Source organism: Hylobates moloch, unplaced genomic scaffold, assembly GCF_009828535.3.
Source record: "Hylobates moloch isolate HMO894 unplaced genomic scaffold, HMol_V3 SCAFFOLD_8, whole genome shotgun sequence".
NCBI lineage: Eukaryota > Metazoa > Chordata > Mammalia > Primates > Hylobatidae > Hylobates > Hylobates moloch.
The window spans coordinates 86,645,786-86,668,464 of NW_026652283.1; the positions used below are offsets into that span (position 1 = coordinate 86,645,786).

Consider the following 22,679-nt stretch of genomic DNA (forward strand, 5'->3'; position numbering starts at 1 on the left):
GGATCAGGGCTCAAGATGCAGAATGCAGGTGTTTGTCCTGAGACCTCAGGTCACTCCATTTGTTGTTTCTCAGACAGGGTCTTGCTTTGTTGCCCAAGCTGGGCAGAGATGCAGTCATGGCTCACTGTAGTCTCCACCTCCTAGGCTCAAGTGATCCTCCCACCTCAGCCCTCTGAGTAGCTGGGACTACAGGTGTGCATCACCATGCCCAGCTGCTTTTTTGTTCTGTTTTTGTCTTCATAGTCTTGCTATGTTGTCCAGACTGGTCTTGAACTCTTGGTCTCAAGCAATCCTCCTGCCTTGGCCTCCTAGAGCACTAGAAATACAGGTGGCCACTCCTCCTTTTACCCTGATGTCCTCATGGCTCTGGGCTGAAGAGATGCAACCCTCTCCAAGCTAGCCTGGGTTCTGCAGGCTGTGAAGCTCAGCTCAGTCTAGGGAGCTGGAGCTTGATGGGCTATAGTAAGTGGTGGGTCTGGGGTCTCCAAGAGGCAGCAGGCCCAACCGGGGCCTTCTGATTCACAGTGAGGAGTGGAGGCAGCAGCAAGGGAGCACTACCTCTACCTTGTACTGAAACTTTGAAAGAAAACAGAGCACTAAAGCCTCCTAGCCCTGTGTGTATGTGGCCAGGGCAGGCTCTCCTTGCCTTGCACTTATCAGGCCCTGACAAGCTTCCCAGTCTGTCCTGAGATGAACAGGTGTTCTTTCAGGGTACCCAACGTCCTCCCCTGACACCTCTGGGCTCCTGAGGGGCCTTTACTGCATCAAAGAACTTCTCCCTGCTGTCTTCCCAGCTCATTCTACCACAACGCCCTCATGGGCCTGCAGGCTCTTGCCTCACTGTGGGGCACAGCAGAGTTGATTCTGTTCCAAAAACCAGAGTTCTCTGGAAATCTGAACCCAGCCCCTTTCACCTTGTGAGGCGTGGCTTCCACATCCTTTCACCTGACCACATTAGTTTGCAACACTCCTTCAAGGCTCAGCATTTGCCTTGAAAAAGTGAGTAGAGCCTTTTTTTTTTTTTTGTCAGTAGAGATGGGATTTCACCATGTTGGCCAGGCTGGTCTCAAACTCCTGACCTCAAGTGATCCACCCACCTTGGCCTCCCAAAGTGTTGGGATTACAGGCGTGAGCCACCATGCCTGGCCACCTCCCGTCTCTTCTAAACAGTGATGCCCAGTTAGTGTCCATAATCTCTTGCAAGAGGGGCATTTTCCTTGAATTACCTTCCCACCTATTTAATGCCCAGCGAATTCAGAAGAGTCAAGACCAAAGTCCTTGGCACATTTTCCCCCCAATATTGCCCAACTATCAAGCTTACCACTATCAGAACTTGATCCTGAGTTTTCTTTACATTTTAAAGGAATGCATCCAGATCTGACAAATTTCAGGAGTTGTCCAACTAAGGAGTCCACTGTTAACTCAGTTTAAAAACTGAGTATCTGCAGTGAGAAGTTAACTACAATGTTACGTTGTATTCACTAATACACATTCCTTTCAGTTCTGAGGAGACAAAAGTTAATTGTACTTCCCCTGCAAATTCTTATGTGTATGCTAAAAATATCACCATGAATGTTTTCTCTGGGAGTGACATGTGCTGCACTGCCGTTAGGGAGGGAAATGTAGAGGCTGTAGGTAAATGGACTGTCTCTAGGCAGAAACTCACAGATGGGATGTGACATATTCCTCCCTCAGCAAAGACATCTTTATGCAGGTCACTTTAACTGGATGACAACAAAGCGTAGAGGAAATCTGGAGTTTCCAGGGGAGGAAGATCAAACTTCATTAATGCTTACCTGTGTAGGTTAAAATCTCTGCCTGACATTCTCTCTAGCTCCACCTCCTACACCCACCACTAACGCTCAGCTAGGAGAAGAAAAGGAGCTGCCAAAGGAGATGAGGTGTCTTCACTGGCTGGGTCAGCAGAAAGATGAAACATGCACAGACTCAGACTTAGACTAAGTATATATTTTAATTTCTACAAGGTCCCCTTTCAAGTTTTAGGGGAAATTTAACTGAAGTGTATACAAATTAGACATTGCTAATATGTACAAAAGTATTTTATACAGTTTTTGAATGATACTAGCTATTTGCAATAACAGGATGTTACAAAAACAGTCCAATAATGCATTTCCTATTAAGAAGCACAATACACAACATAATTCAATTTTATTAAAAAATAACCTCAAAATACAGAACAATCCCCTTTAGGAAGAAAAGCTATTTCTGTAGTTCACTCTGTCAGTAAACACACAAGTTGAACGCTGCAGCAGAGGGCTGTCCTTTCCCATGGAGAAAAGAAATGAGGCTTCTAGGGCCTATCTTGTCTGGATAAAATTCCACCTATAGCTGAGAGGGGCAGTTATTGCCTGTGGTAGGCAGAATTTGAAAATGCCCTTCCCCCTTTCAGTGAGCTAATCTCCGGAACCCGTGAATATGATGAGATAAGATAGTACTCCTGCAATTATGTTCTATTGCACAATTGACCTTAAAATATATCTGTGGGCTTGAGCTAATCATATGCCCCTAAAACAGAGGAGGACAGGAGAGAGATATGAAGCATGAGAAAGAGCAGGAAGGCTGGTTTGAAGCTGGAGGGGACCACATAAGAAGGAATGCAGGCAGCCTTGAGGTGGGAGGGGGCCCCCAGCTGAGAGCCAGCAAAGAACTGAATTCCACCAACAACCTGAATGAACTTAGAAGCAGATTCTTCCCCAGAGCCTCCATGAAGGAATGTTGTCCTGCCAACCCTTATTTCAGCCTTGTAAGACCCTGAGCAGAGAATCCAGCCACACTGTGCCAGACTCATGAGCTAAGAACTGCTATGGGTGTTGTTTTTTAAACTGCTAAATTTGGGGTAATTTGTCACACAGCAATAGAAAACTAATACACTGCCCAAGGGTAACTTTTCTTAACCTAATTACATTTGGCAGTTTCTGCTTGGGTTTTGAATGTATTTTTTTCCTGCTGACTAGTAGTAATATTCTCCTTTGCAGGCAACCTTTGGAAACCTTTAATATAAATCATACTGTTTTGTATTCAGTATCCAGTATTGTTTGTTTGGCCTAAGTCCTGTTTTCTAATGTACTTCTATCGACCTGGCAAACAACTGACCACCTTACCCTGTTTTCATACCTTCTTTGGGTGATAGTTTTAATACATTCAAGGGCACCCTCCCTCCACCAAGGGTTGTCAGCTCCCTCCAACTGAGGGCTCTTTTCCACTTCCCAAACACACCAGACAAGGCCTGTGGTAGGGTGGTGCTGAGTTCTACATCAGGCAACCAATATGAATTTCTTCTGCATAACTGGATTAAACTGGCACTAAGGTGATTAAGTACACTTGGGGAACAAATTCAAAGTAAAGATTTAAAAAAAAAAACACACACACACTAGTTTTCACAGGTCCAATTATTTTTGGAGGAACCACCCAAAGCCATGAAAATATATAATTTACGCTATACCCTCTATCCCTCTTCCCCTGTCTCTTGTACCTGGGTCAGGCCATGCAAGGCTTTGAGTCAGCTGCAGGTCACAGTGGAAACAGGAAAAACATGCTGGTTACAACAGTTCAGCTGCTGTTGTGGTAATATCCTGTACTTGAAAGACTTGAAAGGAAAGCCCTGCAAAATGTCTCCAGGATGGTGGCAGTTAGATTTTTGATGTTACTTTTGAAGTCCATTCTTCACTCTTCCAGAGGCACACACACGCAGTAGACTTGAGTGGCCAGTATCTCCTAACTGCCAATCCTGCCTGCTCCAGGGGACCCCAACCCACATCTGTACTTGAGAGAAGCCCCCCAAATAGTCAAAGTGAAGACAGCTCAGAATAAACCATTTTTGGTGCCAGTGATTTTTTTTGAATTTCATTTTTCTCTTTTACGGTATTTTAATATATGACATATAAGAGTAATGCTTAAAGACGCACCAAAAATTACCAAGCACCAAAGCATGAAGTAGAATTGTTTTTATAACCTAAACTTCTGATCGGTATTGATTAAAAAGAACATAAAATAGTTAAGTCCTCAGAGACAGTGCAGGTATTTATAGTTAAGGCTGATTGATTCTTCCTAACCTTGCCCACAAGCCTGAAGTAATACAGACTGTGTGGGATGTATGATGACCACTTTCCTAATCCTGTGAAGTATCAAAGAAGTTAGGAATGAATTAAGAACCCCAGAGCCACTGCCTTATACTCCTGGTTACCAACAGTATCAATTCTGGGTGGTTTGTTTTTAGAGCACATATGTACAAGACTCTATGTAATCAGTATATAAATATTTGGCCGCCTTTAACAGTTCTCCTTCACAGTTCTATGCTTGGCAGCATATATGCTAAAACTGGAAAAACAGGCAAAAAAATCTGTATTCTAAGGGATACGTGAGATAGAGTGAAATAGACTTAAAATAATATTGCAAATTATACATAGATAAATTTCACGATTTCTTGATTCAAGAAAATGAAGTTCATTTCCATAGTTGGCTACTGTAAAATGTGGCATAAAAATATTTTTAGGAGACATATCTATATTTTAAATTCTTCTCCCCACATGTAAATGAACCAGTAACAATTAAGAAGTGTCTATTTTTGAAATTCATCTCTGATATTGAAATAGAACAACAGACTGTCGTTAAGTTTCTTAAGCTTTTAAGTTGCCAGATATTTACAAATAAGATATAATTTGTATCTGGACGTTTTCAACTATATCTGCTGCTCTCACTGGGGCTCCGGTGATGAGAGTAACTTCGGTCACTTTCACTGTCAGAGCCATAAGATCTACAACTCCTGTAATAACAAAACAAAATATATAAAAACCTTGTAACTATAAAATCTTTGAATTCCTCTTATAGCTTCTTTTTTATGAGTGGCTTGAAAACACTATTGATGTTTTCAAGCCACTCACATAACTGATGCACTATTGATGCAGCATAGCACAGAGGTAGGGTACTGACTATGGCAACACCATGGACTTTTCTTTTTCTTTTTGAGATGGAGTTTTGCTCTTTTTGCCCAGGTTGGAGTGCAATGGCATGCTCTCAACTCACTGCAACCTCCACCTCCCGGGTTCAAGTGATTCTCCTGCCTCAGCCTCCCTAGTAGCTGGAATTACAGGTGCCCACCACCACACCCAGATAATTTTTTGTATTTAGTAGAGACGGGGGTTTCACTATGTTGGCCAGGCTGGTCTTGAACTCCTGACCTCAGACGATCCACCCGCCTCAGCCTCCCAAAGTGCTGGGATTAAAGGCGTGAGCCACCGTGCCCGACTCACACTATGGACTTTTCGAAGCTGTTTTACATAAGTTGTAGTAATGTCAAGATTAAGATAAAATAAAGAAACATCACATCTTAGGAAATTTGTGTGAAATTCATTCATGCAAATGCTGGGACCACAAAAACAAAAAACCAATGAGCAGAATAGTTTCCCATGTTACCCAAAATGAGTATCAATATTTGAATAGATTACCTGAGAAAAGTAATGGGGAAAAGATGCACAAATAGTTTCATTAAAGGAATGGAAACCAAAATGGGGTCCAATGAGGGGTGGAGGTGCCCCTGGGCATGAACAGGACCACTGGGATATTGAGTCAAGAGGACCTGGTCATGGGTCCCATTCAGTTATTTTGAAAAACATTCACTGTGAGCCAGGCATTTTGCAAGATGCTGGGAACACACACACACACACACACACACACACACACACACACACACACACACCACACACACACACACACACACACACACACACACACACACACACACACGAAACCAAGTATAGTTCTCTGGGGTTCAAGAACAGAACAGAATAGTCAGCAAGACAAGTAATTTAGGAGCAAGGGGAGCCACAGTAGGAGCAAAGGCTGTTTTAGAGGCACATGGGAGGGACTGTATCCTAGGATTAGGCATCAGGGAGGGCTGCCCAGGGACAGTGGAGATCTGCAGGGTAGATGGGAACTGGCCATTTCAAGTGGCAAAAGGGGAGATGGTGAAGAGGACACGTGTGTCTCCAGGCAGAAGGAAAAGTCCCAACACTTTAAAGGAGGGAAGCCAGAAAGAGTGTGAGCTGGAGTTGGTGCTGAGGAGGCTGGACCTGATCATGAAAGCAGTAGGGAGTCCTTGAAGAGTTTCAAGCAAGGGAGTATCCAGATCATACTGATATTTACAAGCATCATTGTAGTTGCAATGGACAGGGGAAGGCAAGACCAGAAGCCACCAGAAAAGGACAGTACAAAAGTTAACATAAAGACTTTTGCAGAAGCCAAAATATGTTAAACATAATACATAAAAAATGTATTTTACTAAATAATTGACAACATATAAACCTCAATCCTGCTGCTGAAGCAAATGATATTATAAAAAAAAATGAGAAACTGGCTACTGCTAGCAAGTAGTTCTATTTAAGCAAGTGGCCATGGTTTGGGTGGCCTTCTTTCTTTCCAAAAGAAAGGTCTGTCCAAGATATGTGAATATTTAAAAACCCATTTTAGATTCAAACATTAATAATAACCAACGAATATTACCTGGCAACTCTTAATATAAAAGCCACTTTTAGTGGCTGCTTGTGGGTTGTTCAGATTTAAAGGAAGAAGTATTTCTGTCCTTGGAAGGTTACACCACTTTCTCTTCCACTAGCAGTCCATCACCCTCCCACATCAAGTGCCCACCATGGCCTACAGTGCGATAAAGGACGATAAAGGAGAGAGACCCACCTGGACCGCCGATTATAACTTCTGCCTCGGTGGTAACTGTCACTTCTCTGGCTTCTACTTCGACTCCGACTCCTGCTATAGTAGCTATCATAGGTGTAGGACCTGCTTTAAGGGCAACAACAAACACTAAATTTTCCCACTCAAATACTCACATGTTCCTATTTCTTTTTAGGATCTCAGGAGTGTTCTAGCTTAGAACATGGGCACTAGGTGACAGCGTGAGGATATATTTCCAAAACAAGTACTGGAAACATTTAACAATTGCCCCAAATGAGACTTTACCATAATTAAAGAGAAAAATGTTAATTCCTTTTCTGCATTGAAAAATATCACAAAATTAACGAGTTAATTTGAACCTGGTGAATCTTTGTAGGCAATTATATTCAATAAACACCTGCCATTACAATTTGATATTGTCATTTTTGACACTGGAGTACAATGGGCCAACAGATAAAACTTGTCAAACAGACCTCATTTAGAAAAGGTATGGTTTCAGGTATATGCATTTAGTTACTCAATAAAATACCACTTTGAACGAACAGTTTATAAAACAAGATCTTTCCGTTCTGCCCCACTGTTGGTTTCCCAATCCCTGTTCGTACCTGGATCGACTGTGGGGATCATATGAGCTGCTCCTGGATCTGCTCCTGCTGGACGTCCTAATATTAATCACAGGAAGGACCATCATCTTATAGATCAGAGCAGGAAAGGCTATACCAAATATCTAGACATTTATTTGCCCATCAAGGGAAAATACAGTGAAATCCCACAGCTACATTTGTTTTGTTTTCATATCAAAAGTATATTGGATTTTTTTAAAAGCCTGTTGGATTTCATAAGATCAAATTTTATGCAGTTCTTCTCTGAGATGCATATAAAGTCACCAGGGAGGCTCTAAACTGGGTGGAGTTAGGGGAAAGGTCTGTACAGGTAGGACATTTTTAAGTAAAGTGAAGTGACAGCAGTAGAAAATACCTCAGAGGCAAAAGAGGGAAAAAAGCTAAGAGAACTAGAAATCTGGGGCCACCCTTCCCACAATATATATACTTCTTCCTCTTGGTCCCCTCTCTACAATCTTCCTATCCCAATCTCTAACCCACGTCAAGAGGTGAATGCAGATGTAAAACTTAGGTTAAGGAAGTTGCATGTCGGGGAGGTGGAGGTAGGGATCAAGGCTTCTTAAATATTTCTACTGCTCCTCTTGCCTCACTCTGATAAGATCCCAACAGAGGAATAGTCAAGAATTCCACAGCTCTTTCACAGAAAAAACTACATGAGAAAATAGGTCAGTACTATATTCAGTAATGACATGATTCTTCTCAACAACTACCCCCTCTGCCTATGTAGCCTTAAAAAGCGGACATGATGGAGACCACATCACAGGGCGAAATCACAAGCTCACCTGTGACTTTTGTAACTCCGGTAGGAACTGCTCCGGCTTCTGGTTCGGCCTCTGCTGTACCATCCTCTGCTCCGACTTCTAGAGTAGCTTCTTGATCTACAATTAAAGCAATTGAAAAAATATATAATTATGTTAACTCGCCATGATGTTAAAATTAATTACTGGTAGGGCAGGAAGGGGAAAACACAAGAAGAAAGGCCTCTCACAAACTCCTCACAGTGGATATGACAGTGTCAGCTAATGAGGAAATCTCAAAACAACCATGGTTAAAATCAAACAGAAGAAAATAAAGAAAAACAAGAAAAGGTTGGCACAAGTATGTTCATAGAAGCCTCATTTATAACACCAATAACACTGAGAAGAAAATAAACCAAATCTCCACTAATGGTAGAATGGGTTAAAAAAAAATTAAGGTAGAGACATATAATGAAATATTCTGAAGAAAATGAACTACAGCTACATGTATCAGCAAAGATGTATCTCTCGAACACAATGTTGAATGAAGAAGGCAAATGTAGAACATCTACATATATAAAAGTATTTTACTTATAAAAAGTGCAAACATAATATTGTATAAAGATAGAAACATTTGGGGTAAAGCTATAAAGAAAGACAACAAAATTATAACCAAAGTTTAGAATAATGGTTAACTTTGGGACACAGGCGTGCAACTAGGGGTGGCACTGGTACGTCAAAGCTCTATTTTTTTTTTTTTTTTTTTTTCTGAGAAGGAGTCTTGCTCTGTCGCCCAGGCTGGAGTGCAGTGGCGTGATCTTGGCTCACTGCAACCTCTGCTTCCTAGGTTCAAGCAATTCTCCTGCCTCAGCCTCCTGAGTAGCTGGGATTACAGACGCGCACTACCACGCCCGGCTAATTTTTGTATTTTTAGTAGAGACAGGGTTTCACCATGTTGGTCAGGCTGGTGTTGAACTCCTGACCTCGTGATCTGCCCACCTCAGCCTCCCAAAGTACTGGGATTACAGGTGTGAGCCACCACGCCCGGCCCAAATATCTATTTTTTAAGCTAGATGGCAGGTAGATGAGTATGTATTATATATCTTTTTATACTTTTATCTTTTTTTATGTCTAATACTTAATAAAACAAGCAAAAATGTAAGCAGTACAATTCTGCCCCTCTGCATTCACTTGGCTCCCCACCCTTCTCCCCTACTTTAAGCCTGTCATTCAGGAACAGAACAATACCTCTGTGTATAGGTGATATTATGTAATATCACCATAGGTTTTATTCAGTATGCACTTATGTTTTGGAAGACATGACCTGCTTCCAGTATATCTGCAAGAAAATGAATACATTATGTTCTAATAAGATTGTAGTCATTTATTCAACCAAAAATAATAAAGCCAGACCCTGTGAGGTGACTGAATGATGAGTAACACACAGTTCCTGACTTCAAGGAGTTCACAGCCTAATGGGGGTGTCAGGCCCAGGCAGGTAACCAAAATAGGGAGGCAGGGCAGCACCCAGGCTTATCCATCTCAGTCTACTACTTGTTAGCTGCATAGCCTAGAACAAGTCCCTTAGCCTTTCTATGCCTTGCTGTCTTCATTACAAACTGAAATACCACCCACTCCAAGGCAGAGGTGGGAAGGTAAATGAGAAGAGTGGCCAGCATCACGAATAGCTCAGAGCTGTCTCTGTGTACATGGATCATAAGCAGACAGGAAGCTGGAGTCACTCGATAGGCAACTGCATCTATCAACAGGAACTCAAGAGAGAAAAGGCCACGAGGAGGAAGAGAAGCCTATAACACAAGGATGAAATGGCCTGAGTGGGAGAACGGAGAGCTAGCAGAGGGCTCCAGAAGTGAGGCTGAAAATATGCCGTGGCACTGGCCATCAGAAGTACCTGAAAGTCTTAGTCAGTAAACTAAGAGATGCGGGGAGGGGAAGGCACAGAAGGCAGCAAGCACACAGCCGATGAGAAAATGGGAGACCGAGTATAGATGGCACGTGGCGGTTCCTTTTTTAAGAAGTCTGGGTAGACAAGGGAAGAAAGACTGATGAATAACTAGAAAGGAAACAAATGTCAAAGATTCTTATGGTATTTTCAGTCAAATGATGAATATCAAGCACAATAAAATAAGGGATATGAGTAATTACGAAACAGGTAAAACCATAAAATATTTACAAGAAAAAGAATGCAACACAACTGCTTACTAACTTCCTATTACCATCACAAATATTTTTAGTTTTTAATTCTCATCTCTGTGTTATCCATTCTATGCTGACAACAAGTTATGATGCAATTTATAACAATAACAAAAAACCTTTTCATGAAGGTGGAGTGACAAAGATGAGAAAAAGGTGTTTTAAATTCTTTCATTGCTTTTCAAACAACAACAACAAAAATCTAAAGATGATCATTTTTATCCCCCATCTACCCCCCATCTAAGATGCATGTCTCGGGCAGGTAACTTTGTCTCTCTGGCCCTCACCTTCCACATGTGTAAAATGGAAGGTTAGATTAATGATCTGCAAATTCTATATATTCTGTCAATTCAGGATTCCCTTCTAAGGCATCACGGACTGGCAAGAAGCAGCCTCACACCTTTAAAGATGGAAAATTTACCACCTATCATGGGAACTCATTTCTACTGACAGAGAGCTTTAAACTGATAGTAATTGAGTTTTGTAAACCCAGCCCAAATTTCTCCTCCTGAGATTCCCTCTGCCTAAGTTCTCAATCTACTCTCTGAATCACACAAGACTTCTTATTCCTTTCAGATATTTGGAAATAGTGATTCTGTCCCTAATTCTGATATTCTTCCAAGCTAAACAATAACAGACTCTCCTTGGGAGAAGAAAGGAAAGAGAATATTGCTCACCGATAAGATGATGTGGAACTTCTCGATCGACTTCTTGAGTGACTATAGGAGACAGACCTTGCTCTGTGTCTTGACTTGGTTTCAGATTTACTTCGAGATCTACTTGGACTCCTGGACTGGCTATCATCATCCCGACGAGGCGTCTGCTCATCACTTGAACTCTCCTGATTTCTTGGTCTACGGTTTAAGCGTGCTGTCTTTCTTACTTCATCAAAGAGAGACCCAGGCCGAACTTTATTTTTGCTTTTAATTTCTATTCTCAAGCCTTGTGGTTTCATTTCAGGCACAGTGGTCAACACCTTAACTTCCACAGCACTGGATGTGGCAGCAGTAGGTGCTGCCAGGTTCCCCACACCTTGCAGGGGCTTCCATTTCTTATCAGTGAGGTTGATCTGGCTCTTCTCAGCCACCTCCTTCTTCCCGGTACTTTCTCCAGCACTAGCCAAGCTAGCAGAGCCGCTGTCCTGTTTCCCCACTTCACCTGACACTTTACTTTCGGACATGCTGCTTTCCTGTTTTACTACCTCTGCTTGAGGATGTTCCGTTGCCATATCCTGCTTCAAAACAATGTTTGTATCTGGGGTATCAAGCCGTGCATTTCCTAGAGGGGAAGTCTCCTCTACCTTTGCTGGGGAACTCCTATCAGGAGTACAGATCTCCATGTTGTCATCTGTTTGAAGCACATCTCCCACTCCATTGGGAACGCTTTCTTCAACATGCTGAATGTTTTGTAAACAGGCCACATTTTCCTCAGTATTTAAAGCTGTAGGAGAAATACTGAGTTTACTATCATCTTTAGTAAACTGATCAAGATCTGATGAAACAGTCACTGTATTATGTTTACCTGAAAGGTTGCCCTCTTCACTGGATTTCTCAGTTTTTGGAATATTATCTTTTATGGTTTCACTGTTTTCAGAAACTTTTTTCTCTTTTGATTCCTGAGTAACTTGCTTGTCATCAATCTCTTCCTCCTCCTCTTCACCAAATTCTAGTGGAGGCTGCCAGTGAAACGCTTGCTTTCGTTTTGGAGCCTTGTGCTTTTTGTCTTTTTTCCCTTTCAATTTCTCTTTCACTTTTTTGGTGTGTTCTCTTTTAAGATTTTCCTTTGACCCATGTTTGTGCTTTTGTGGCTTTCCCCTATTGTTTTCCGCATTGGAACAGGACCCCTCAGAGTCAGAAGTTGATGTGCGCTGTTTGCTTGATTTCCAAGCACCATTATCTTCAGGCAGTGAAGTATTTGCGGACGACTTGGTTGTGGGTTTGACTTTGATGTGAATTTCACTAATCTCTGATTCAGAATCGGATGTGGCCTCACCTTCCTCCTTGTCAGAGGATGGACGGGAGTCATTTTTACTGTTTTTAGTTACATCTCGTTCTGAATTTGACTCAGAGTCCCATTTACTACCAGCATAATTCTTCCTTTTGGGCTTACTGCCATTTCTAAGGTGATCAGAAAGATTCTCTTTCAAAGTCCTTTTTTTTGAATGAGGGCATTCCCATTCAGGCTTGGATTTTTCTTCACCTCTGTTTTTTTCTTGTTTATTATGTGTTCTTTCCATTTGGCCCTGCTTCTCTTTTTCCTGGGCTGACTGTGTGGCCTGAACACTTGACTGCTCACTGTCTGAAGAATAATCTAAAGATGATCTGCTCTCGCTATACTTTCTCACACATGAAGACCTGTCTCTACCTTTGACATATTTACTGTGAAGTGTCTTTTCAGAGCTGCTGCTATGCTTTTTATGTGAAACACTATTTTTTTTCCCACTGGATCTAAGTCTCCTCTTAGCTCGCCTTCCATCATCACTGCTAACAGAAGTATATGAAGATGATCTACTACACTGTGAATGATCACTGTATTTATTTCGTGAATGAGATCTAGATGATGGAGACCTAGACCTTGAATGTGAACTAGCTAGACTACGTGATCTTGTATATGATCTGGAATAAGATCTACTCCTAGAAGATCTGCTCCTTGACCTTGGTGAGCTTTCTGAACTTCTATCACTGTATTTTGAATAAGTGCTCTGATCACTTTCTGAATTTTTTTCTCTTTTATGGTAGGATGATGAGCTACCAGTCTCTTTAATATTTGCTAAACTGTAAGTGCTTTGGATGGGTAGCAAATGGGTTGTTTTAGCTTTCATTTCCTGAATTCGCTCATAAGAGGGCTTCCAAGGTTTCTGTCCAGGCTTCCATCTTGAAGGGGGGGGACTGTCACTCAGTGGTATTACAGGAATATTTTCTGCTACAACTGGTTGTACTATTACATTTTCATTTTGTGCCATGGTTGCTCTTAAAGGTTCTGTTTTAACTGGTTTATTTTCACTTAACTGAGAAGCTGTTTTTCTTGGTGATTTTGATGCTCTCTTTCGGTGCCCAGACTTGGAACTAGATCTGGACTTTGATCTACTTCGAGAATGTGATGAGGACTTTGACGCGGTCCTTGATCTTGAGCTTCCTCTAGAATAAGACCGTGAGTGAGATTTTGATCTGTATGAGTCTCTGCTGGAATGGGTTAAAGAGCTCTGGACATCCTTATCAGATTTAGACCAGTCTCTCTTTGATGAGTGATGAGACGATAATGAGGAAGAACGAGAACTCCTTTCTCTATCACAAGAGGATTTCATTCTTCGAGTGGAAGATTTTGAGGATTCTATGTCAGATGGTATAAGAATCCTTCTCTTCTTTGTTTGTTTGTGTCTTCTGCAGTGTTTCTGCTTTTTCCCTTTCTTTTTATGCTTAACCTTTTTTTCTTTTCTGCGTTTTTTATGGTGGCCATCAGAGTGTCTTGCTGTACTAAGGTCTGAATAATATCCATTATAGGACCATGATCTGGATCTCTGAGACAAGCTTCTTTCATCCCATCGGCTTGAACAGGGGTCACTTAACCTATAGAAAGGACATAATATTCATGCGGTGATTTATAAGCATGTTTTCTACACCTTAAGACACGGCTTTGTTAACAACAAAGTTCCTGACCCCATTAACACTTCAAGCACATGCAGGAAGCATGAATCAGTTATAGACCTGGTCTTGTTATACTTTCAGAGACACACACTAAGAACTACTAACAAATTCACTTACAAAAGGATTTTTTTTTTTTAAGCTAAGCTAACACTTCAAAGAACCTTACATTTGTTAGGAAAATGTTTTTGAAAACCAAACCAACTAATCACAAGGACACTGCTGAACTCAATCACAAGAGTTCCTGGCTGTTACCTGCTCACAACCCTCTGCCTCTAGGAACAGTTTTTGAGGGTGAGTCAAACCAAGGTCTCAAACAATTTGTTGATTTTCTGAAGATGCAGGATAGCTGCTTGAAACTAGCATGAAGCTTGCTTTTTCTCCACCTCACAGAGGTAATCCAGATTTCCCCTACGACTGTAAACTACTCAAAACAGAAATTGAGGAAAAAGTGCACGAAAACAGATACAGGCTTTACAATCTGAGTGTTAATGTCAAGGCTCAGAATTGAAAGTCCTCAGCACCACTGTGTCTGAGCCACTTCTACACAGCAGATGCATTCCTTTTCCTCCTTTTCCCAATTCCAAACCACTCTGCAGGATGTCCCCAGAGAAAAAGAGACTACTACCATGGAAGATTACACAGGGTCCCATTAGTATATTTTTCACTAGCTATTCTGGGGCCTGTCCCCTTCCTAAAATAAATATTCCACTGTGGGACATCACTGAAGGTAAGAGATGTGTACACTTCTAAAAAAGCAAGTCTCTGTGATCAAAAGTCAACATGCACACCAAGTGCAGGTTTTCCTATTTACCAATGAACTCATCAGTGACCTGGCTGGCTAGGAAGGAATCTGCTATATAATTTCTAAGTCCTAATTATTTCTTTTCTTTTTTTTTTTTTTGATACGGAGTCTCACTCTGTCACCCAGGCTGGAGTGCAGTGGCGCGATCTTGGCTCACTGCAAACTCTGCCTTCCGGGTTCATGCCATTCTCCTGCCTCAGCTTCTTCGAGTAGCTGGGACTACAGGTGCCCACCACCACGCCTGGCTAATTTTTTGTATTTTTAGTAGAGATGGGGTTTCACCGTGGTCTCGATCTCCTGACCTCGTGATCCGCCGGCCTTGGCCTCCCAAAGTGCTGGGATTACAAGCGTGATTTCTAAAATTGACTAAGAGGTCATTAAAAGACACAGGTTTATAGTTTTTGTTAAGGAAAACAGGATTTTGATTTAAAAGCCCAACTAGTTAAGAGTACTACTTTCACCAAGTAGTCCCAAATGTATTTCCTTTGGTCCCAGTCTGACTGTGAATATTTCACTGAATCTTTAATGAAAAGTCCAGAATTGTATCCAATCCCTTTAACATTTAAAGTTTAACAGACACAGGATTGTGCTTATACTCAAAGTTCTTACTTATCTCCTTTACTCCATTTTTCTCCACTAGGTGGTCTATACGCTCTTAATCTCTGCATTTCCTCTTTCCAGTGAGGAGGAGTTTCACTGCTGTCATCATCATCTGACTCAGAACAGGATCTTGATCTTGGAGGTGTGTGATAGCGCTTTAAAAACAAAGATAATACTGTTTTTAAAAATGCCTCTCCACGACAGTCTGCTATGTGACGGAGTTAAGTAAAAGACCCAATCTCAGATCATCCCATCAAAGGTAATGATTTAAGTTACCAAAAGGATGGTCTAAAGTTCTTTTTTTTTTTTTTTTTCAACTTTTACTTTAGGTTCAGGTGAAGTTATTTCAAACAAGGCATTAAAAGAGATGGGCAAGGCTGAGATTCACCTGTAATCCACATAAAATTTTCCTCTTTAAAGTCTTAATGATTTCTCAGCATACTCACTGATGGTTTCACATGTTTCTCCTTTCATACTCAATTAAACCCATTCAAACACATTAGTATACTTTGATCTAACAGCAATACCTTCCCATAACCATGGAAAATACAATTAGTTCCTTGAACAGATTTTGTATTATATCTAAAATTAAAGCTAGGACTTTGACAATAGGTAAAAAATTTTTTATTAGATACATAATTTCAAAAAAAGTCTTATCACACATACAATTGTGCCCCTTCCTTTAATCTTCCGTCCAGACTTTGATACAGATGGTTTCTGATCACTTACAACGGGTGCAACATCAGGAATCTTCCTAGGAAAAGAAGATTGTGATGAAAATTAAAAATAAGCAAAGAAGCTAGAATTTATAATAATGAAAACACATTATGTTAAGCTATTAATTCAAAGATACATGCCATTTTGCAATAACTTTTTAAAACAAGACCATATCAGGCTTTAAAAAATATTTAATGAACTAAATGATAATTTTATGCAGAGACCTAATTATAAACAAGGACTCTTACTCTTATAGTTTTCAGCTTTCAAAATAACTCTTCATAGGGAACTTATCAATGACACCAGCCATTATGGTGTTTCTGTTCACGAAACATTTTCTTTTAATAATTCTAAACTTGAGTCTAATACAGAAAATACATTAAATACTATTTTCTCAGACCAAATCTAAAGCAACACATTCACTTTTCCAGTGCAGAGAAGTAATCGTTGAACAAGTTAACAAAAGTAACTTATTTATGATACTAAATTGTATCTCCAATCATCATGCAATTAATTATGCACTATTCAAATTGGAACCCATGCTTCATCACTCAAATGGATCCAAAGAATTCAACTAACCCTCTATTCTGATAACTAAAACCTCACCCCTCTAATAAAAGGCAAAGGCAAGATCAGGAATAAAATCTTTCCAGATCATCAATAAGGGCTTCCCTGACCAACTTGCCCAACTAGAATGTGAATTCTGAAAGGTAGGGTACATATCACTCAATAATCTGGTATCCCCCATATTTCCTACATATCATTCATTAATCTAATACTCCCATACTATCTTTCAATGTGCTTCAAACAGGAATCATGTTCCACACATGAGTGTGGAATGCAATGAGCTGACGGAACTGTATATCAGAGAAATAAAAATAAATAGTTTAGTCATCCTACTTACGGTTCAGGTTCTGCAGTAACAACAGGCATATCTCTTCTCAGTAAAAATCGGTTCTCAGGCACTGGAGGAATCTCTTCTGGGCGGACCACAGGTTTTTCCCTTTTAGCACTGGAATCAACTGACCTTTTTTCATTGGTATCACTCCTCTCAGAGTGACTTAGAACAAACCAAGTCACTGATTAAAATGTATAATGTTTGCATTTCATAATAAAAGCACATAAAACAACAGCATAATTAACGATAGCTTACAAGTCTCACTCAAAAGAGTTATATGATTTTCACAAAGAGAACAATATCAACCCAGTGAAAAACCCAAAGACTAGAATTTTGATAGGAAAATTGTTAAATGATCGTAACTTTTTTTTTTAAGAGTTCCAGGAGGCCAGGCAGTGTGGCTCACACCTGTAATCCCAGTACTTTAGGGGTCTTAGGTGGGAGGACTGCTTGAGGCCAGGAGTCAGAGACCAGCCTGGTTAACATAGTGGAAGACCCTGTCTCTACAAAAAATTTAAAAATTAGCCAAGCATAGTGGTATATGCCTGTAGTCCTAGCTAGTCAGGAGGCCGACACAGAAAGATCTCTTGAGCCCAGGAGGTGGAGGTTGCAGTGAGCTATAACTGTGTCACTGTATTCCAGCCTGGGTAACAGAGCAAGACCCTATCTCTTAAAAAAAAAAAAAAAAAGAGTTCTTCGGACTATTTTCACCCGAAAACTGAAAACACACAAATCTTTGAAATGAAATGCCTACGCACCTACTCCTAGATTTGCCAGATTTCAATTTAGATGAAGTTTAAAAAACGCTATCCTTTTTCAATAACAGGTAATAAAACTGAGTTTATAGAATTATACATACTTTTCCCATTCCAGAGTGTTTGTTTTTGGGTAAGAGTACATTGGTGTTTTACACGTACCCTTTTGGGTTCATTACATGTTTATTCCTTGGCTCTTCTGAACTGCTTGCTTCCTTTCGCCTCTTTTTAGAACGTTTAACTTTTGGCCTCCTCTTATGTTTCCTCCTTCTGCTTCTCTCATGTTCAATTTCACTTTCTGAAGATGATTCTGAAGAGGAGGAGGAATTGGAAGAGGAATCCGAGTCTTCTGAATGAGTTGGTTTCTTCCTTTTTTTCTCAAAAACTTTTAAGAAACATTAATAAAAACATTAGTACTAAATTCAGTGCCTACCTTTAAGAGTAAAAAATGTGATTACTGAATATCATAAAATATGCTTTACATACAGCAAACAAAAAATGAAATGTAGAGTTTTTTTCAAGTTTATAATAAAAATTACTGGCAAGATTGTAAGGTAATAAGTCCCTTGTCTTTATGAAGCCTATATTCTGGTTGGGTCAAGTAACAAGAAATAGGCCCGGTGCAGTGACTCGTATCTGTAATCCTAGCACTGTGGGAGGCCAAGGTGAGCAAATCACTTGAGGTCAGGAGTACGAGACCAGCCTGGCCAACATGGTGAAACCATGTCTCTACTAAAAATAACAAAAAATAGCCAGGCATGGTGGTGCATCCCTATAATCCCAGCTACTCCAGAGGCTGAGGCAGGAGAATCACTTGAACCCAGGAGGCGGAGGTTGCAGTGAGCCGAGATAGTGCCACTGCACTCCAGCCTGGGTGACAGAGCAAGACTCTTGTCTCAAAAAAAAAAAAAAAGAATTGCATAATATGACATAAGTGCTAAGACAGAAAAACAAAGCAGTGTAAAGGGAATAGGAAGATTAGAGGTAGTTTAACATAACATTTGAACAGACTTAAGAGCAAGGGACAGTGTCATGCAGATATCTTAACAAAGGGTATTCCGGACAAAGAGAATAGGCAGCACAAAGTCCCTGAGTGGTTGGCATGTATGAAAACAGGTCAATGTGCCTGGAAGGCAATGAATAAGGGAAAAGAGTTTAGAGAGACAGCAGAGAGCCAGACTAGCCAGGGCCTTAGAGACCACCGTAAAGACTTTTGCTTTGGATGACTGAAGAAGGGAGTCCTTGGAGGGTTCTGTGCAGGCGTGACATGAATGCAAACTATGGTTCAAAGGGATCACTCTGGTTGCTGTTAAGAACAGACCATAGTGGGCCTAGGATATAAGCAATGAGACCAGTTAGGAGGCTACTGCTGCTGACAAAAGATTATAGGGCACAGGCAAGGTAAACAGTTACGACGCTACGGCAATAATCCAGACACAAAATACTGGTGGTGTGGATCAGGCTGGTGACAAGGAAGTAAGAAAAAGTAAGATCTGACAAGATATGCTAAAAGATTAAACACGTAGGGTATGATTCAGGGGCACCAAGGGCTACTGCTATCCCACTAGCTCCACTACTCAAATCTAGTTACAGTCTTCATCAACGCTTTACCTGCATCTTAGCTTCATCTACTGTCAAAAAAGCTCTTACCATCTTTTATTGATTTTGTGGCAAGTACTCCACAGTCAATAACTCGCACATCTGCATATGGTCTGCTTGCAGCATCGGTCTTCAGATTTTCAATTTGTTCGATTACTTCAAAACCAGAAATAACCAGTCCAAAGACAACATGCACCCTGTCATAATACAAATTCAAGAAACAACTGGTTTGATAATTAAGCTATAAACAGCAATAAAGACAATTAACTGTAATCAATGACATGTCCACAGACCTGAAAATAAAACCAAACTGTTTGTTGTATGAAGCAACTAGAATGGAATGAGAACTTGAAATCTGCTTCATAAAAGTAAACGATTATGCAAACTGGGCCTCAGTTTTCTGCCTTTAAAACAATGGTTCTTAACCATTTTAGGGTAAAGAGTCTGGTAACATTCAGACTTCGCTTGGTACTTGGGAACCTTCCTTACAGGGACACATGAAATTGTACTGCTTACTATCCGACCCATTTTGGAAAACTAAAAAAAAAAAAAAAAAAGAATTATATTGCTGAGAAGCCCACCCATGAGCACAGATTGACTCCTTCAGTGACATGAGAGCCATGGGGTCTCAAAACGACTATATTCTGTGGTCCTAAGGAATAGCTTTTGCTATGAGATTAAGCCAGACATCAAGAGTGCTCCCTTGAGGGCTCAACCATGGTCCAATCTCTCTTTATGGCTGGCCACCCAAACACTTCCCCAATGTAGTAAGAATGTAACTCTTACCCATCCAGGTGTGGAGCAGGCTTTGTGGTACTATGTAATAAACATCAACACAAAGATGATGTCAAACACGATGTGTTCAGGTGAAGAGAGCAGAAAGGTTTAAACACAGCATGTAGAGAACAAAGAAGTAAAGATAAAAAGATAGGGGAAAAAGTTAAACATGATATATATCTAACCTTAAAAACCCCAAAACAGCAATAGTAGCCATCTTACTAATTTAAAAAACTCAAGATTATAATGAATTACAATCATCTCTATTAGACTATATGTATGTATACATACGAAATCAGTTTGACTTGTAGCCATAAATACATAGCATGAATACACATAAAAATTAAAGTTACTCTCAACTCCAAAACAACAAAACAAAACACTTAAAAAAAAAAAAAACCCTCAAAATTTATCAGCGTAATTAAATAAGAAAAGCACTTCCTATTTGCCCTATGGAAAGAAAGTGTGATTAACATTTGCCCCACACACTTAAATGTTTTCTTATTTGTTATTTCTCATTCTGAGTCAGTCCACATTTTTAGGCAGGCAGAGGTAGGTCTTAGGAGTTCTGTTTCCAGAATTCCTGCCCATCTTCCTTCACCCAAGGTGAAGCTCTGACACAGCAACTCTGAAAATGCGACAGGGAGAAAAGCTTCAATCTGCCATCCCTTCTGACAGCAAAAAGTAATGATGGATAACATTACAGACATTTTAAATTTCCTTGGCCCAGAAAACACCCAACCGGCTTCTTCTACAGTCACCAACTGTCAGACAGTCACTCTTGGGAAGCCTACAGGGTATATTTGGTTAAGATATTTTGAACCCAAGCTAGTTTTCCCACAGCATTTTCACAGATCTTCACATTATATGAATTGCAGTGGAAAAAATTCAAAAGCAGATAATTAGACTCAGGATTATATACCACAAGCATCTTGATTTATAAGAATGAGAAATAGATATTTAAGAGATAGAAAACAGAAATTTGAAAGAGAGAAAAATATCACTAGATGTCAGGCCATGTTAAAGCAGTCAACTGTACTAGAAGCTCCCATATAAATTTTTGTATTCACTTTAAAGCAATTTTAAGACATGTAAGTGAACAAAACCCAGTTTTTAAGCTTCGTAACAATGCTAAAAACAATCCTTATTCTGCAAGGATTTGTAATGCTTATACTTACATTAAGAATATTCAGTTCTGTAAGAGCACTACAGAATTTAAAAAAATTAAAATGTCAACTTAAGTTCCAGAATTTTAAAGGAAATATTAAGTTTTAAAAGCAGAAATCTCAAATATTCCTTAGAAGACTGAAAAGTGGAAATTCATGCCAATGTAATTATAAAAATAAAAACAGGCAGCAAAAAGAAAACAGAACAAAAACTATCTAGTGAATTAGTGAGCCACTAGTGTTTAAACCATTAAACTAGCATCCAGAAACCACCTTGGATGGTAACTTCAAGATAGAAATGTGCTTTAATTATAAAACTTTACCAAAGTACACTAAAGACAAGAAATTGGTACAGAAGCTAGTGATTCTATTATATGAAAGATGTAAAGAGTGCTTTTATTTTTATTTGTTTGTTTATCTTGAGATGGAGTCTCACTCTGTTGCCCAGGCTGGAGTGCGATGGCACTATCTCGGCTCAATGCAACCTCTGCCTCCCGGATTCAAGTGATTCTCCTGCCTCAGCCTCCTGAGTAGCTGGGATTACAGGCATGCACCACCAGGCCCGGCTAATTTCTGTAATTTCAGTAGAGACAGGGTTTCACCATGTTGGCCAGGCTGGTCTCAAACTCCTGACCTCAGGTGATCCACCTGCCTCAGCCTCTCCAAGTGCTGGGATTATAGGCGTGAGCCACCACGCCCGGCCAAGAGTGCTTTTAAAAAAGTAAATTTTTCTACAATGTAAGGGATCAGCCCCAAATATGTAGAAGTAAAAACAATGTACGGTTTCCTGATTAGATACATTCCTTCTCCTTCTTTGATCCTTTCTCCCGTAACTCACAGATCCTGTAGTACTGGGGAAAGCCTGCAAATTTTTCTTAAAACATAGAGAGCCCAATTCAATTTGCCATCTTGGCTAATAGAAAGGCTGTAAAAACCACCTTGTGGCAAACCTTTGGAGAAAATGGTGAAATAAAACATTCCAGAGTAGTGTAGTGATGCAGCAACATACTACTTGAGACTCAATTTGAGGATGGAATAGCTATCTTTATGACATTCAAGTTTAGTTTTTAATTCAAATGAAAATTGCCAAGAATAGGCAAACTTGGTCCTTTATAGTAGTAGTGCAGAAAACAAATGAAGACAGGAATGACTCTTTCAAGGACAACTCAGCCTGCCCATAGTGCCTAAACCTGATGTGAATGATTTAAGTCCATTACTTGCATCTGCAACTCAAGATACAGAAATATAAGTCTGTACTTTAATTGGATTAGATTACATATTAAGAATACTAAAAGTGTTTAACAAAAAGAAGCCCTCTGGGGTTCTCAACCTACATTCCAGGAGTAGAAATCTCAATGTAAAGCAGGGTTACTGGCACTTGGCTAATATGTGGATGAAAAGAGGACATTAGCCAAAGAGGGTTACAAAAGGGTGGAGAGAAA

General features: G+C 40.2%; 1 protein-coding gene and 1 long non-coding RNA gene across 7 annotated transcripts in view; one reads left to right on the forward strand and one right to left on the reverse strand.

The window, feature by feature from the left end:
* Positions 1-22,679, forward strand: part of LOC131384017 (uncharacterized) — a 42,060-nt gene that overhangs the window by 3,668 nt on the left and 15,713 nt on the right. The gene's annotated exons all lie outside the window — the stretch shown is intronic.
* NKTR (natural killer cell triggering receptor) overlaps positions 1,954-22,679 on the reverse strand; it is a 48,882-nt gene continuing 28,156 nt past the window's right edge. For 3 of the 6 annotated variants that reach the window (XM_032161924.2, XM_032161922.2, XM_058442419.1), the window contains 11 exons: positions 20,081-20,110; positions 19,346-19,491; positions 17,858-18,080; positions 16,947-17,102; positions 15,992-16,079; positions 15,335-15,480; positions 10,957-13,845; positions 8,111-8,206; positions 7,311-7,367; positions 6,709-6,813; positions 1,954-4,783 (listed from right to left, as the gene is read on the reverse strand). In XM_032161924.2, the coding sequence (XP_032017815.1) occupies positions 4,696-4,783; positions 6,709-6,813; positions 7,311-7,367; positions 8,111-8,206; positions 10,957-13,845; positions 15,335-15,480; positions 15,992-16,079; positions 16,947-17,102; positions 17,858-18,080; positions 19,346-19,491; positions 20,081-20,110 (4,024 nt within the window). In that variant the 3' untranslated portion in view covers positions 1,954-4,695. Of the gene's footprint in view, positions 4,784-6,708; positions 6,814-7,310; positions 7,368-8,110; positions 8,207-10,956; positions 13,846-15,334; positions 15,481-15,991; positions 16,080-16,946; positions 17,103-17,857; positions 18,081-19,345; positions 19,521-20,080; positions 20,111-22,679 lie in introns of those variants that run through there. The other 3 variants (XM_032161921.2, XM_032161920.2, XM_032161927.2) reach the window with 3 other exon arrangements.